The 15,088-nt window shown below is 39.4% G+C and overlaps 2 protein-coding genes across 3 annotated transcripts; one reads left to right on the forward strand and one right to left on the reverse strand.

The window, feature by feature from the left end:
- Window positions 1–128: 128 nt before the first annotated feature.
- Window positions 129–12,091, forward strand: LOC122415088 (uncharacterized). 2 transcript variants are annotated; one of them, XM_043426926.1, is made up of 8 exons: window positions 129–659; window positions 4,859–4,921; window positions 5,844–6,200; window positions 6,568–6,862; window positions 8,112–8,253; window positions 8,768–8,961; window positions 9,272–11,173; window positions 11,303–12,091. In XM_043426926.1, exons 1-8 carry the CDS (start codon window positions 373–375, stop codon window positions 11,456–11,458), a joined length of 3,396 nt encoding a protein of 1,131 aa, XP_043282861.1. In that variant the 5' UTR covers window positions 129–372; the 3' UTR covers window positions 11,459–12,091. The 2 variants fall into 2 exon arrangements, with proteins under 2 accessions (XP_043282861.1, XP_043282862.1); XM_043426927.1 differs by lacking the exon at window positions 129–659 and adding an exon at window positions 696–1,191.
- On the reverse strand, window positions 11,818–13,594 carry Dlc90F (dynein light chain 90F). The gene is made up of 3 exons (XM_043426941.1): window positions 13,177–13,594; window positions 12,912–13,077; window positions 11,818–12,770 (listed from the first exon to the last, which is right to left on the reverse strand). Exons 1-3 carry the CDS (start codon window positions 13,195–13,197, stop codon window positions 12,622–12,624), a joined length of 336 nt encoding a protein of 111 aa, XP_043282876.1. The 5' UTR covers window positions 13,198–13,594; the 3' UTR covers window positions 11,818–12,621.
- Window positions 13,595–15,088: the final 1,494 nt, after the last annotated feature.

Here is a 15,088-nt window from a genome sequence, read left to right on the forward strand (position 1 = left end):
CGGAAATGAGCAAAGTCCGGGATAATATCGACGGAGATTGATCGCAAGAGTCGCCAAGTCCAAGCGTAAACAAAGAGGGGACAAAGTGTTAAGAGAGATTCTTATTGATACGGTGGCAGAGTGTATTCGGATCTTTTCAAAGGCAGAAGATCTCTCCGCACGTTTTGAAAAGTTGATCGAACGAATTGGAACGAGAGCCGGAAAAAAATAGAGAAATATTAAATAAAGAAAGTGAGAGGGAGAAATAAACGAGCGCGTACGTTGATGAAGACTAAAAAAAATAAAAAAATAGAAGCAAACAGGAGTATCGAGTGAAGAGAGTAAAGAAAGTAAATCGGGAGCATCGAGTGAACGGATTTACCGGATGAGAAAATGTCGGAGAAGAATAATCGCAATGGCGATTGTAGGTTGGTGAAAAGTGGGGGCGCAGTGCGGTCATGCCAAGCGTTGAAACGTACAGTAGCTTGTGAGAGCACGAGGAAACGTGCCGGTATCATTACCGCCCGGGAAATAGTGAAGCGAGTTCCTTCGCACCCGCGATTTCGTATTTTCATAATACCATCCTTACTCATATACGTGTTAAAAATTTATATAAGTGTCATTGGGCGTTGTGCTACGTGTATAATGGGGGTAATGGGGGTGTTCAAGTGGCTGAGAAAGTAAGTTGGTCAAAATATCCGCAGCTATCGGTAGAAAATAATAACAGAAAGGGAGAGCGCGATCGAGCAATCGAGGAGGACTCGTCTGGTCGGTGGTAACAGTCTCGCGAAAACGATTCGAGAAGGGTGTTTACATTTCGCAGTGTTTTCCCTTGTCCCGGGTTAACTATCGTGCTTCCAAAGCGTGCCAAAACGTCGCAAGGCTCAAGAGTAGAAAAACAAACGAAAATAGGTCTTTAGCGGGCAAATTTTTTGGTGGCGTTGGTTAAAAAATTTCGAGGTAATCGGGCATCGGTGACGCGGCCTTTCCGAATTCGAGTGTCCCTCAAATTCAATTAGTTCCAGTGATCGTTGTTGTTTTATTCATTTATTCTTATCGCCGTCGGCGCTTCTGGATGAGTGATTTGCCGCTGGCCTTTCCGCCGATTCTCCGAGTAGCGATGCCGTTTTTGAGCATAGAAAACGTGCGGAGAATCCCAAGTACGGTCATCGCTAATGTCCAACAGTCGTCCAAATCCTCTCACGCAATTAGGTAACTCCGGACGATAATTGTAGCGAGGAAAAGCCGATGCTGCTCCTTCCTCGATCCCTTCGCCCGCAGCTCCGATCGATTCGCTTTTCGTATATTCTGAAAGATTATTTTTCAATTATAACCCAAAAGCCAGAAAAATAATGGCGGGGAATGTCGAGCGAAAAACTCGCCGTTTTCATCATCGAATTCGCAATTACGTAACTTGGAATCTTACGCTTCGTTTTAATGGAACAAAAAATCATTTTCATTGCGAATTAAAATGGCCGCGTATACACACAAGTGTTTTACGAACGACATTCCCCTTTGACTTCTTATCTACATCGTCGATACGTCATTAGATAAAGCAGCGTGGTCGCGATCGTGCTCAATTACCGTCGCGTTTCCTCGCTTTTTTCACGTTTCTCGCCGTCTCGACGTTTTTGAATTTTCAATATATCACCCAAGTGAAAATAATATTCCAAGAAAATTTAACCGAGGACTTTCCAAATCCAAAAATCACAGTTCATCGTTCACTCAAATGTTCATTAATATATATTTATCGAATGTGAACTTTGCCACTAATTACTTTATCGCAAACTCACCGACCGGTACGAAAATGACAAATATTTGTATCAGTCCCATGAATAGCTCCCAAGGTCAGAGTATTACGAACCCGACGAAATGTTTAAATGTACGAAGAAAATGCTCTACAACGTTGATCATCAAAACTGAATAAAATATTTCGAGATCGATTCACCGAGTATTTACGAAGAAACTTATCGATCACGAGTAAACTGCCCAAAAACGAGGATCTATCGATGAAAGGATACGCATGAGGAAAAAAATGGAAATAATTATTCGAAAATCTCGAAAATCACATTCGTTGGACACTGTTTTGTACGATTTTTCGCGAAATTTAGGAATTGAAGGACTAATAAAGATTTTCATGTAGAATAAACATTGAATAGAGTAGAGACGAGTGAAAAGAGAAAAAAAACGAATAAACAACTAATAGTCTATGCAAATGTGGAGAGGAGCGTTGAGCGAGTGCGCATTGTTGGGAATAAATTTGTGTACCTGAGGCGAGAATAATGGCGTGGGGGGGTAAAGCGAAGAGAGAGGGTACACTGGGTCTATTGTTGTTCCGCGTTTAATCTCGGACGATTACCGTAATTCAGGTAGACTTTGCCACGGTCGAATTCGAGGTGAGTACAGTAGATTGGAGGGGGGAGAGGGGATTGTCTCGGTCCCGACGAGCGGCCAGTGCGTTCCTCGATCCTCTGTCGAAACATTTTGCACGTCGAAACGTCTCTTTGCGGCGTGTTAAGTCCGAGCAATTAATGTGGCCTGGAAAAATGTTCGGTAAAGCCCGAAAACGTGCTCACTAGAAAATGTGTTCCCTCGTGAAAATTTCGTCAGCCCTGAAACACCGAGAATCCATATTCTTTGCTCGTCCGTACGCGCTCGATCCAAATCACTCGCTCGCTTCAATGCTATTTTGTATTGGTTATAAGAACTTTACGGTATACACTCTTTACGACACGAGCCGATTTTCTGAAACACGAAAAATTCCAAGTATTTTCTGTCTCTTTCTCTTCTTCACTTATTCGTCCTTTTGTGTTTCGACTGTTTACGTTATTCTTCTCCTTCTCTCCCCCCCCCCCCCCCCGCCCCGCCGCGCCGCGCCCGGCCGTTGCACGCTTCGCTTAACGTACCGTTTCGCTGCTGTAACACGAAAAAAAGCTCCGACTCTTCGCGAGAGAGTTTTAATTAGCCAAGACAATCAGCCACTCATCAACCTTGAATAATGCTATCTTTTCTCTGCCCTTCCCACTGTGTAAAACGCTCGCGATTCGAGTGTGCTGTAAACCTGACGAAAGAGCTAGAACGACGGGGAAAGAAGGAGGGGGGAAGAGAGATAACGAAATAAAGTGAGAAGTAAAAATGTTTTTAAACACCGAAAAAAATGTCTCTCAGATCCCATGAATATTTATAAAAAAAAATGGAAAAGAAAGAATCTCATAACTCGATTCAATAAAGTTTTACGAACAATTGGGAAAAGAATTAAAATTTGGAGGTTAAATAATAATTTTGACGCGCGTGACGAGATAAGAGATCTCTTAGATTTTTATAGTGAAAGAAAAAATAAAAATATTTCCGGTTCGATTTTACTATGGAAACTGAAGTGGAATGAATCGTGAAGCAGAATGATTTCGATGATCCGGAAGTTGAAGAGATTTCTAAGACACTGATTTCCTTTAGTTTTTTTTTTTCATTCGGCCCAAAATAGCAAGACGAAAACGCATGCTTCGAGCGCGATGAAAGAATCACTGGACCGTTTTTTTTTCTAATTACAAACGAGTTTCACCGGTTTCGACTGTAGGATAGTTTATAATTGCATCTGGTAACGGCAAAAGAGAGGACCGAAGAGGAAATCTCGTCTAATTATAGCGCGAGCAATCACCGACTATCTCGCAAAGCGGTGTTTCGAAATATTTGGAGCAACATCGTCACGCTCGATGGTCCTGCGAAAACCGTAATGCCAACAGCCGATCTATTCACTCGAATAATCGAAGGATAAACCCCTCGACTCTGTCCCCTTAAACTCTTATCCGAAAAATCGAGATCGCCAAGTTTGTTTAACGAAATCCGCAATTGCCCATTTTTTTCAAACACGAACTGGGATCATGGGAAACACACGATAAAGATCGCATTTATTTAGACACAAATTTTCAGAATCACTTTCAATTCCAATTTTTCTAACCTTACAACCCCTTAAAGGAGTTCTCCCAACGGTAATTAATCGTCATTCGTTAAAATTTTATCTCGATCTTTTGTTAACATCGTTAGCTCAGTAAACACAGCAGACGATGATAATTAGGTTATGTCTTCGAGTAAAAAACTGTAATTTTTCGAAACTTGTCCCCTCGTTATTTAATATAAATTAAGATAAAGTAAATCGTCAATTAAAGCCTGAATATGACATTTGTACGTGCGTGCAAAACTAAAATGGTAGATGAAAAGATGAAAACATGGGAAAGTTGTGTTCAGAGTTGGGAAAACATAAGCACACATAATGGTGAAAAATTGGTAGCAAAGTCATAGCAATCTTAGACAATGGGGCTTATGACAACGAGTAACTCTTCGCTGCACGCTTTCTAAGCAGCCTAATTACGATTTATTATGTCGACGCGACGGGAAGATCGGCAGACGGAGATTGTTATACACGAATCTTGACTCTCATGATCCGATTTTTTTTCAAACTGACCTTGTTCGCTCACAAAACACGCACGTAAATAATCTCTGCTTGCGTATACCTTCGGACTAAAAGTGTGTGTGAAAATAATTCGCGGAGAAGCGCCACACGCGGCGGACACAGACAATACGTCGGATGTTACGTCATTCCGGAAGTCTGCGCGCATAGAAAACTCGTAGTTTTTTTCGTTTTTCGTATTGATGTATACACTTATAGTTATACAGAAATACAGAGAGAATAGGCATTTAGAATGATCACTTCCGCGTGTGACCTGAGCCGTGAACTCGCCCAGAAAGAGATCCGGAGCCTCAATACTGCTGGTTCTCGCTGTATTTTATGGAGGAATTTTTTTCCATACTCACCGATACCGAATAATGAGGAAATTCCTCACTATGTTCTATTGTTGTATTATTCTCTTGTTCATTTTTACAGGGATATTGTTCAGCGAGATCGTGATCGCCGAGGCTTGTCGCCCAAAATCAGCGGGTTAAATAAGTGAGTGTACACAGTATCGCAAATTATGACAGGATCTTTCATTAACCGCGCAAATAATGCGACTGTCAATTTTATTTGTCGAAAAGTCAACGAATATTGTAAAAAAAAAAAAAAAACTATAAACAAACCAAAATTCTTGTTGTTTCTCGCGTCCATATTACGAGCACTGCAGTAAAATTTGTCAATAGAAGTACCGATGACGATCCCGAGCACTAGCGCCATCCCTGCAGTGCCTAACAAATTTGGGAAGCGCCGCTCTCGTGTAGTTAAACCTTGCTAAAAAATTGTCGACGTCCCGTCTTTGTTGACATGCCGAACAGTTTATTTTCTCTCGATTACTGTGACTACACACACACACACACATACACGGAAATATCTAAAATTATTATCAACGCGAGGATTTAACGTAAAATAATAAACTGAACAATCCGCGATGCTGTGATAGACGGAAACGTACGAACGCGATAAAAAAAAAGCTTCGTAAATAACCTATCACGTCACGTGACCCGGCCGGCTGTACGAAAACTTTCGCAGATGGCGCTAGTCGTCATTTATTGTCGCGTTGAAGTTTTCGATACAATCTTTGAAAAAGAAATGTGTAATAGTCCTTCGGTTTAAAAATTAAGTACAAAAATTGAGAAATAATCGACGTGGAGTATGGCGCCACGAAAACGTATAGTTTCCGCATCAACGGCGTTATTATTCGAATCGTCGAGTGACTCGAGGTAGTGAAACAAAATTTATTCGTCATTTAAATTGCCGATATATATAACAAGGGAGATATGACACGACGAACGTATAAAAAATTTTGTGTAAAATTCAGATTATTTCTGGCCGTGATATTTTCTCTTTAAAACCCCGAGGTACACACGAATAATAAATCCGAATTTAGAACGTTCTCGTTGTGTACTGTTTATTTCAGCGAAGCTTACAGAAACGCTCTTCAGGCTTTTATCGATCGACGACGAAGCACCAACGAATCGTCGGAATGCGTTGTTTCCCCCAATAGTCCGGACAAGGAACGCTTCGATTTATTCATCAAAACCAAAAACGAGAATGAAAACAAAAACAAAAAGATAAACGACAAGGAGAGAGCCGGCATTCCTGGGGTTCCCCATGTTCATGCTTCCGACATTTTCGAGATAGGATGGATCGCTGGTACCGAAGATCGTTACATGGAGCTCATGTTCGCCGAATGGCAGAGCACCAGGGTAGCCCTCAGACGACACACTCATCCCGAATGTCGTGAGGCTGTCAAAGCCGATCTCGAAGTTCTAACGTTCGTATTTCCTTTATAACCATCATTTCTTTGTAAACTTGGCCCAATAATTATTTGTAAAATGCAAAAATCTTATAAAAAAATATTCTTTAAACGATAATCCAACAAATAAGCATAAACATTTTAGATCAAAGTTAAGGAAAAATGATTTTTTTGTGATTAATCAAATTCCGTGAAATCATGATGACTATTTTAGCTGAATAAATGATTGAAAATTATTTTTCTAAAATAAATTGGGCTCAATCGGAAAAACTTTTGGGCCCGAGTGTCCAAGTCCGAGTCAACTGTAAGCGCACTTTGTTATGTGCGATAATAATTGTGATCAACGAGTAATGATCATTTCATATAATGTTTTTAATAATTTCAGGGAAATTCGACATCCGAGCGTTCTATTATTGATGGCAACGACTCACACCGACGATCACGGTCTCGTGGCGATATTCGAGCCAGTCGATTGCACACTATATAATTTCGTGCACGAGCAGGGCGAACGTGTGTCCGTTCAGGGGATCGCAAAGTGCGCCGGAAATCTTGCAGGTGCTCTGAAGCACGCGCATATGCGAGGATACGTACACGGAGCTATAAGTCCCCACTGTGTTTTCCTCGCTACGTGCGGAACCGTGAAACTTGGCGGGTGGGAGCTCGCGCATTCTCTCACCGGTGTAAGTGTATTGGCTACTTTTCGAGCGCGTGCTCGACTCGATAACCCATCGATACGTCATTTGGCTTCGTTATATTTCACTTTAGTTCGAGACTAGCAAATTTTGTCTTTAAAATCAATATTTCTTGGATGAATTATTAAAAAATAGTAGGTGAAATGGAAAGTGTGATTTTCCGATGATCAGCAGTTACTGATCTCACAATTCATCGAACGTCGTTTTCGTTGCATGCGAAATTATCTCGGAGCAAAATTCTCGACTGTTGACAATTCGAGCTGCGTGTCGTCAGGGCCGAGGCGTGACTTCCGATGTTAGGAGAAAGTCAAGACGTTCGCGGGTACCAGCCAACGATTGGGGTAGCGAAGTTGCTCGCCAAGTCACTCGTGACTGAGGGAAAGTGATCTCGATTCCCAATGCCAACAATGGTCGCCCCGATTCCTCGAATTAAGGAAGTTGAAGCGATATATATACGACATCATACGAAAAATACATTAGATTTTATTATTCCAAAATAATGAATTGAAAATTTACGTGAATCTTCTTGAATAGCGCTTAATTATGTGTGAAAAATTTGAAGAGGTTTCACCGCCTAGTAATCGAAATATTCATTGTCGAAAATGACAAGGTTAAACATGGGCTCTTGTGGAAGCTTTCAAAAAATTGCAAGCTTCAACAATAAATATCTCAATTTTACGACGGTGAACCATCGGCATATCACGCCAGAAGTTTAATACTGTTTTAAGCTTTCTGTTTAAAAAATTTTTATGTGCAAAGTTGGAAAATAGTTTTAACATAAGATACGCTTCAACCTCCTTAACGTCGTCGAACCAATCCAATTCCGGATTCCCCTGTAAAATAATGAATTCGAGAATAATTGTGATCGCAGAGGCTCCCAACTGCATGACCGGACACACATCCTATCCCGGATAACCGGAAATTATTTGCCAAGCACGATCGTTTGTTTCCTTTGTCACGACCGAAATTGCTTCTTCCTCATCAATTTGTCGACAGGTTCGACGAGTTTAATCGCCCTGAACGAAAGGGCTCGGCCCTTTCAACCGGGTCAAAGTTTCCAGGAAAACTGACAATAAAATCAATTCTAAATCCAACGTTTCATGAATTCTAGAAACAGCACATCGAACGCACTGAAGATAATTGCGATTCATTTTCTAATTAATTATCTCAAGTCATTAGAATGTTTTATAACGTTTATTTATATCTTTAATTCACCTTTCGAATGTGTGCATTTCAGCCAAACCGCAGCCAGGAATTCGAGCATCGATTGAGATACGAAATATTCAGATGGCAAGCACCAGAGATCTTCCGAGGACACGAACCGAGCAGAGCCACCGACGTCTACGGCTTAGCGCTTCTCATGTGGGAAATGTGTACCAGTGAGTCGAAAGAATGTATTGAATAAGCAAAACGAGCTGATTGGGGGAAAAAAATCGTGGGAACTGCAAATTTACCAACGATTTCACGCTATTTCCATATTTTCACAAAGTTTCTCTTCGGAATAATCCTCGATCGTTCGGTCGTAAACATGAGAAAATGTCTCAAAGTATCTGATAACGTGTGAAATTATATTTCATTGTAAAATTCAATAATCCAAAGTAATTATAACATTCTTCATGTGCTAATTCATCAATGTGAGAAAAACGTGAATCGTTTGAACATTGAAATTCAACATCTGTGAAAGAAATCATCTCGAGTTTGAATAATTCTTTATTTTTCAACACGCAATGTTACTTTCAAGCAGCGTTCACGTTTATCTCGTAAGTGCCCGAAGAATATTGAGCTCGTCAGAGGAACGAGCAGCAGCAAAAAGCGAGCTAGCTTCCTCTCCATGAGGCAGCAAAAATAAAATGTGGTGTCGTAGCTTAACTTGAATTATAACTAATTACGCAGTGAATATCCCGTGGAATGGGCTGAGCAAATCAGAGGTAGAGGCACAATACGTACAGTGGGAACGGAGGGTCGTTACGGATCTTTACAATTTCCCACCATTACTGAACAAACTTCTGGAGGCTGGACTACAGTTGGACATTTCCAAGAGAACCTTAGACATGAGTAGAATGCGACGCTTTTTGCAGACTCTCGAGGTTCGTTTGAATTCCGGCTTTTTCTTGCGGCCAATAACCGTTGAGACGTTCACACGGAAAGGGAAAAAAATTTTGATTATTTCACATTAAAAATCATAATTTTTTACGAAATTGAGCATGTTTTCTATCGCTTCCCACGGTTAATTGAGCTGCGTACAATTTAATGATGCGCATAATATGAATAACTGAAAGAAAAACTCGTTTTTTATTATTTTATATCAAATTTTTCTATTAAGAGCTTGTGAATGGATTAATGGGAAATAAATAGGAAGTTGGTACATGATTGATAATCGTTTTTTTAATATTTCAGATACAATACGAGAATGCGGATCCGATTTACGTGAGGACGTCAACAAACAACAACAACAACAACTCTCCCAAGTTACAATCGAAAGTGATTGAAGAGTATCATTTGACTGATTCTCCACCGGTTCAAAAATACACGGTAATTCCAACACCGAAATGTCACAAGCAACGAAAAGTAGCTAAATCGAGGAACGTTCCTCGGTCTCTGAACCTGAATATCAGCGAGAATGACGGAAAAGCGAATCCGACGGATTTGTTGTCGTTCAGTCAAAACGAAACGGCTCCGGCTGGGATAATTGAACAAGTTTTGAAGCCGACAATGAGTGTGAAGAGAGTGAACGCTCGAAACGTCAACAAGGCGAGTCCAAATGAAAAAATATCAATAGCGAGTAAGCAGAGGCACTCGAAAATTGGTGAATATGAAAAAACGATTATTCCGGAAGTAGTAGCAGCGGTTGACGTAATCTCGACCGAGTCGTTGGATTCCTCCGACGACGAATCGTCTTTGAGCGATACACGTGAAAGTACGAAGAGACTGCGACAAACATTGGCGAATAAAAGAAATGATTTCTTTTACGGTAACGATTGTTCACAGTGTTTGCAAACCGAGGATATCGATGCTGATGATGATGAGGATAATATAAAATCACGGATTTTGACAGAAGTGAGAAGCAAAGATTACCAGCCGCACAAACCTGCCAGCCACAAAACGAGCCTGCAGCCGAAAGAGGCAAAACCAACCGGCCAATTCAATTCCCCACCACCGCGAAAGACGAATCAAAAGATCCAAAAATTACCATACTCTTACGTTCCGACTGCTGTAAGAGGCGCGGTGTCACATCCGAAAGTCTTGAATTCCAATTCTCAGAGTTTTTTCGAATCGTCTCTTTGGCGAAAAGAAAAAATGATTTGTATATCAAAAATGCGAAAAGATCCTATCGACGATTCAACTTTCTGTCTTCCACGCGACGCTCCGAGCTTCTCCGAAGCTACAATTCCTAAAGCTGAATCTCCTCAAAGTGACAAAACTTATACAATCGATGATAAGGTAAATTCTAGCAACGATACTCGATTGATTGTCAAGACTGATTCACTCGAGTCGAACTCTGAAACGATCGAGAGTAAAAATTCGTTGCAAGCTTTGAGAGACTCTTTGGACCGAGCTACAGAAATAGTATTGTCGAGTACTACTACTGCTCAGGAAGACTCCACGAGCGAGGCTTCGTCACCGTCCAAAAGTCCGGAGGTTTTTGACCCAAACACCAGCAGCCAACACGAATTTGTGTTCGAAAATCTTTACGAATTGAAGCACGAAGGCTCGGATGGCGAGATCAAAAGTATCGAACGCAGCAACGATGGAGAAAGACTATTTTTCACAACGGAAAAACAGTCTGAAGAAGAAACAGCTAATGAGGAAGCGAAAACTCATTTTAATGAGAAAAATTCAGCTGTCACGAACGGAGTTAATGCAGAAAACACAGAGCTCAAGATTCGAATGAGAATCTCGCCTCGGGACGATGTAAAAAAAAGCTCATTCGATCCTGCCAGATTGTCAGGCGTTATTTGCGAATCAATTGCAGAAAGTCTCCATGAAAATGATCATTCTAGCTCGGATTCAAAAGCAGACGATAGAACGGTCATCCTGTCAAGATCTCCTTTAAATCCTGAAATGGTAACTTGCCCAAAACCCGCCAAAATCGAATTGCCGGACGATCCAATCGTGACCAATATGATTGATGATTCCGAGACTAGTTTCACTCTTATGATATTTGGTGGCAAAGATCGCGAATGTCACTCCTGCAATACTCAAAATAACTTGCCTAGAAGAAGATCGCTACCTGCTGCGCTCGGCCAATTAAGAAATTTGAGTAACATGTCACTCGGAAAATTACCGATTAGAAAAGCTGTGAGTTCTAAATAATGTTTCAAGCTTTTTTTCGTAGCTTAAAAATTGGAAAAGTGTATATTAAAACCATTACGAAAGTCCGTGAAACGATGGGAGATCAAAAATTCATTTGTTTTCGTATATTTCCAGGGCGTAACGGATAATACGGTGGAGGACATTTACATAGACGACGAATTTGGAGACAGTTTGAACGTAAACATGGTGCTGTTGGATGGCGAAGTAACAACGGATGACGAAGATTTTCTTCCTCATTTAGAACTTTCGGACACGCCAGATTATCTCTAGACCATCTTTGTCCGGCGATCAATCAAAAACAATCATTATTTATTTCCATTTTTTATTATCATTGACTGCGAAAAAAAAGTCGAAAGCTTAGTTAAAAGTGTCGTGTAACTCCGATACACGGAAACAATGTAGTAGCTTCGAAAAATGAGAAGAAAAAACAGATTTAAAATGCTTATTTGAGACTGCTTAAATATTTTTATAACACGATCCTTATCGTTGACTATAGAAACTTTTATTTCAAGGAACAGTATTAATAATTGAAAGCAACATTGTCGATTGCTCGTTTTAATGGTAGAAAGTACATGTGATATAAAAAAAAAAAAACGAGGACAATACGTAGCGTTCGAGTGTAGAAAAAATTTGATTTACGTTCCTAAAATATATTCTTTCAGAGGATACAAGGTCTGAGCTTAATTAACAGCACCAACCACAAGCTGTACTTTGATTTTTTTTTATCGTAATAATTGTCTACTTATACTTTATCTACTCTCATTTAAGGCATAAATGTTTCAACGTAATTAATATGGAAGAAAAATATGCCCTCTTCCATAATTGAGAAGCTTTAAAAGACATTGTAATTATATATCTTCAGATTGAATAAACATTCCCGTCAATAATTTAACTGTTAATCAATCGACAGTCTTGAAAAGTTGAATTTCATTTCTCGAACCTTCTGTTACTGCGATTGACGCATGGTTATAAAACATTGATTCCAAAGGGAATGCGCCAAGAGTTCTCTTTCCAATATTTATTGATGTTTTTTGTTTGCTCAAGATTTGAGAGGTAGTCAAGACTCATCGAAGTAAAAAAATGTAAGAAATCGATCAAGTACATTTTTCGCTGCCTTCTTGGATACAAACTTCTTTTTTACATCAATTATGATGAATTTGTGAATTCCATACAATCTTGGGAAAAGAATCTCATTATTCATTGTGCTCTAGTAGATTGTATCTTCAATTTAATACAAAAAAAAACACGCATTAAATATAAAAATATATGGAAATACAGTTACGCAAAGCAGCTGCTCAAGTTGGATTCGCAATTTTCATTTGCACAAACTCTCTTTTTACGTTTTCTGCATCTTTCTTTTGCACCATTGAGCGCTTTCAGAACGAGAAATAAATTTGATTGACGGCGGACTAGACACACGCAGCACAGAAAAATCAAATTGCAAGACCAAATACAGATACGATACAATACATTGTTTTGTTCTCCCAACGAACTGTACAGCTACCATCCGTTGCATTGTCCCAAAAACATGAACTAGCAGTGTGTAGGCCAGCACCGTTCTTTTGCATAATGGTACACGTCACTGAAAAGAAGAATGTTGGCATTAAAGATCATTGCCATAATGACTTTTTTCAGATAACAAACCGTGCCTACAATTATTATCTATGGGAAAATGGGCTTTTTGTTTTAAATTTTACAAACGACTTTCCCGTTTTACAATTACCTATGTATTTGTAAGGTTTTTGTAATTTGGTCAAATTTCCTAAACATCCTTCGACAACGTGCGAAGTCCATTGGTTGACTTTGTTGTGTTGATAAGCATCACCGCCGATGGAAACTTCAATGGCCTCTTTGATTATTTTGCTGACGTCATCAACAACAAATTGTGTCTAAAATTCGAGTGAATATTGAATAAACAAAATTTTAAAATGATTTGATAACTTTTTTACTAGAAGCGAGATCAAAGTTAAACGTCAAAAATTCTTAACCTCTTCTTGCATGTCCTCCATCGTGATTGAATATTGGTATATAGCGGAATGTTGACCCACCAGCAGTTGATTTTGCAAAAAAGTTTGCAGAGAGTTCTGAGTATCTAAAGAATTAATCGAATTTTCCGAAAAATTGTTAATTCTCAAATTGTTAAACACGTTCGGAGTGCTTCAATAAACCTTGACGTTCGATAGTTGACGTTCTTTCCAGACAACGAATGACAATGACGTCAGATGACAGTTCGCTGACCGTGAATCAACGAACAATCTTTTAACAATTCTCAAATAGGTTTTTTTTGTACCTCGACAATATTTTGGATTCAATTATGAAAAGAATGACCCATTAAAAGATTCCTCGGCGGAATCTGGCCGATTGAATTTTTGCCCCAAATCCCCAAATAATGTGATGATAAGTGCTACGAAAAGTTCACAGCGTCATCTATAAACAGGATGCCCTAATCTCACATACCATGGTTATGAAGTTTTTACATATGAAATTAAAAAATGAAAATTATATTAGGCCACACTTTTAATTATGAGCAAATAATTGAAGATTTAAATCTGAAAAATTTAACAAATCCCTGGAAGTAAAAATAATGCATCAAAATAACATTAAGAACGACTCGGAAATCAATGAAGAAAATTTTAAGAAATCTTCTTAACTGGATAGGGTTTTTTTACTTTACTCGTTCGAATTTTCTCAAATTCACCACCAAAAAAAAAGGTAGTGGGAGATTGTTGTCTGAAAAAATATTAGGACTCAAGAAGGTCTAGTTACAAATGTTGAACACAGATGTCGCTACGATCGTTTTCATAGATAAAAAAATTCGACGACAGAGGTTCTCAATTTTGTTGACGATCGAGTACCCCCGCAGTTAACCCCTACACCTTTTTTCGATAAACCCAACCCAAACAAACCCAAAAAAAATACTTCCATAAAATATCAGAACATCATCCAGGAACGCGCGTTTATGTATCGTGATCATTCAAATGGACAGAATATATACATTTGTAACATCAAAACCATTTTTCATATTTCGCGTACTCATGTTTGTGAAAAAAAATCGTTGGTGTAATTACTCACGTTTACAGGAACTGTCGCCTCGATCTTCTTCCTACCTTTTTCCTGCCCGATGCTCGCGATTTTCGTCTGCCTTCACGATCCTCGCGTGCTCCGTATTCCTTCACGATCCCTTTATCAGCCTGATTCATGTATATAGTTCTGATCACAAACTTTCTTCCCAGCACATACAGAACTTTCCACATATCTTCAACAAACTTTTCGTCGAATTTTTTTTCGTGCTGGCTCCATGTTCTGAACTTATCACTTCACCTTTAACTTTTGTTATCACTTCACCGAATCGCAGAAAATCGTAATCGATTTATTATCACAAATTCGTATTTTCGCTAGTCTCTTTTTTGAAAACGCACTTAGATTTTTATTCACCAAAAATTTAACTTTATACCGACGCGAGAAAAAAAAACTGGTTATTTAATATATTGTACGGCAGATCGCAAATGAAAATTAACAACGAAAAAAAATGTTTATATTTTAGGAAATGGCTCTCCTTTATTGCTTATTCTTCCCAACGTTTCTTTTCTGAGAAAACCGTTTTTTCGCAAATGGATAAGCCAATGTCGAGTAACGGAAACAATTGTAGCGACAATCTGTACCACCGTTTCCTGGAGAATCGAGTGTGCTCGCGTGGATGCACGCGTGGTCGGTTGCTCGCGTCCTATTGTTAGCATTTGACTAGTAAAAACTATTCGTAATGCTGTACATAGCTGCGGTTATACGCGTTGCGTGCATTGCTCAGCGTGCAGCGTTTGCAACTCCGACTTATCTGCATGGAATCTTGCCTGCGCGACTTCAAAGTGATACAGAAACTGTATCGAGCTCGGAACTGTGTCT

Source organism: Venturia canescens, chromosome 8, assembly GCF_019457755.1.
Source record: "Venturia canescens isolate UGA chromosome 8, ASM1945775v1, whole genome shotgun sequence".
In the NCBI taxonomy this organism is placed as follows: domain Eukaryota; kingdom Metazoa; phylum Arthropoda; class Insecta; order Hymenoptera; family Ichneumonidae; genus Venturia; species Venturia canescens.

What these genes read in the sequence shown, in the direction of transcription:
- LOC122415088 (XM_043426926.1), top strand. Translation starts at nt 373, where the DNA reads ATGTCGGAGAAGAATAATCGCAATGGCGATTGTAGGTTGGTGAAAAGT. An exon ending in AAAATCAGCGGGTTAAATAA is followed by an intron (nt 4,922 to 5,843) that starts GTGAGTGTACAC and finishes TGTTTATTTCAG; the next exon opens with CGAAGCTTACAGAAACGCTC. An exon ending in GCTTTTTGCAGACTCTCGAG is followed by an intron (nt 8,962 to 9,271) that starts GTTCGTTTGAAT and finishes TTAATATTTCAG; the next exon opens with ATACAATACGAGAATGCGGA.
- Dlc90F (XM_043426941.1), bottom strand. Translation starts at nt 13,197, where the DNA reads ATGGAGGACATGCAAGAAGAG. An exon ending in TGGAGGACATGCAAGAAGAG is followed by an intron (nt 13,078 to 13,176) that starts GTTAAGAATTTT and finishes CTCGAATTTTAG; the next exon opens with ACACAATTTGTTGTTGATGA. An exon ending in AAAACCTTACAAATACATAG is followed by an intron (nt 12,771 to 12,911) that starts GTAATTGTAAAA and finishes TCTTCTTTTCAG; the next exon opens with TGACGTGTACCATTATGCAA.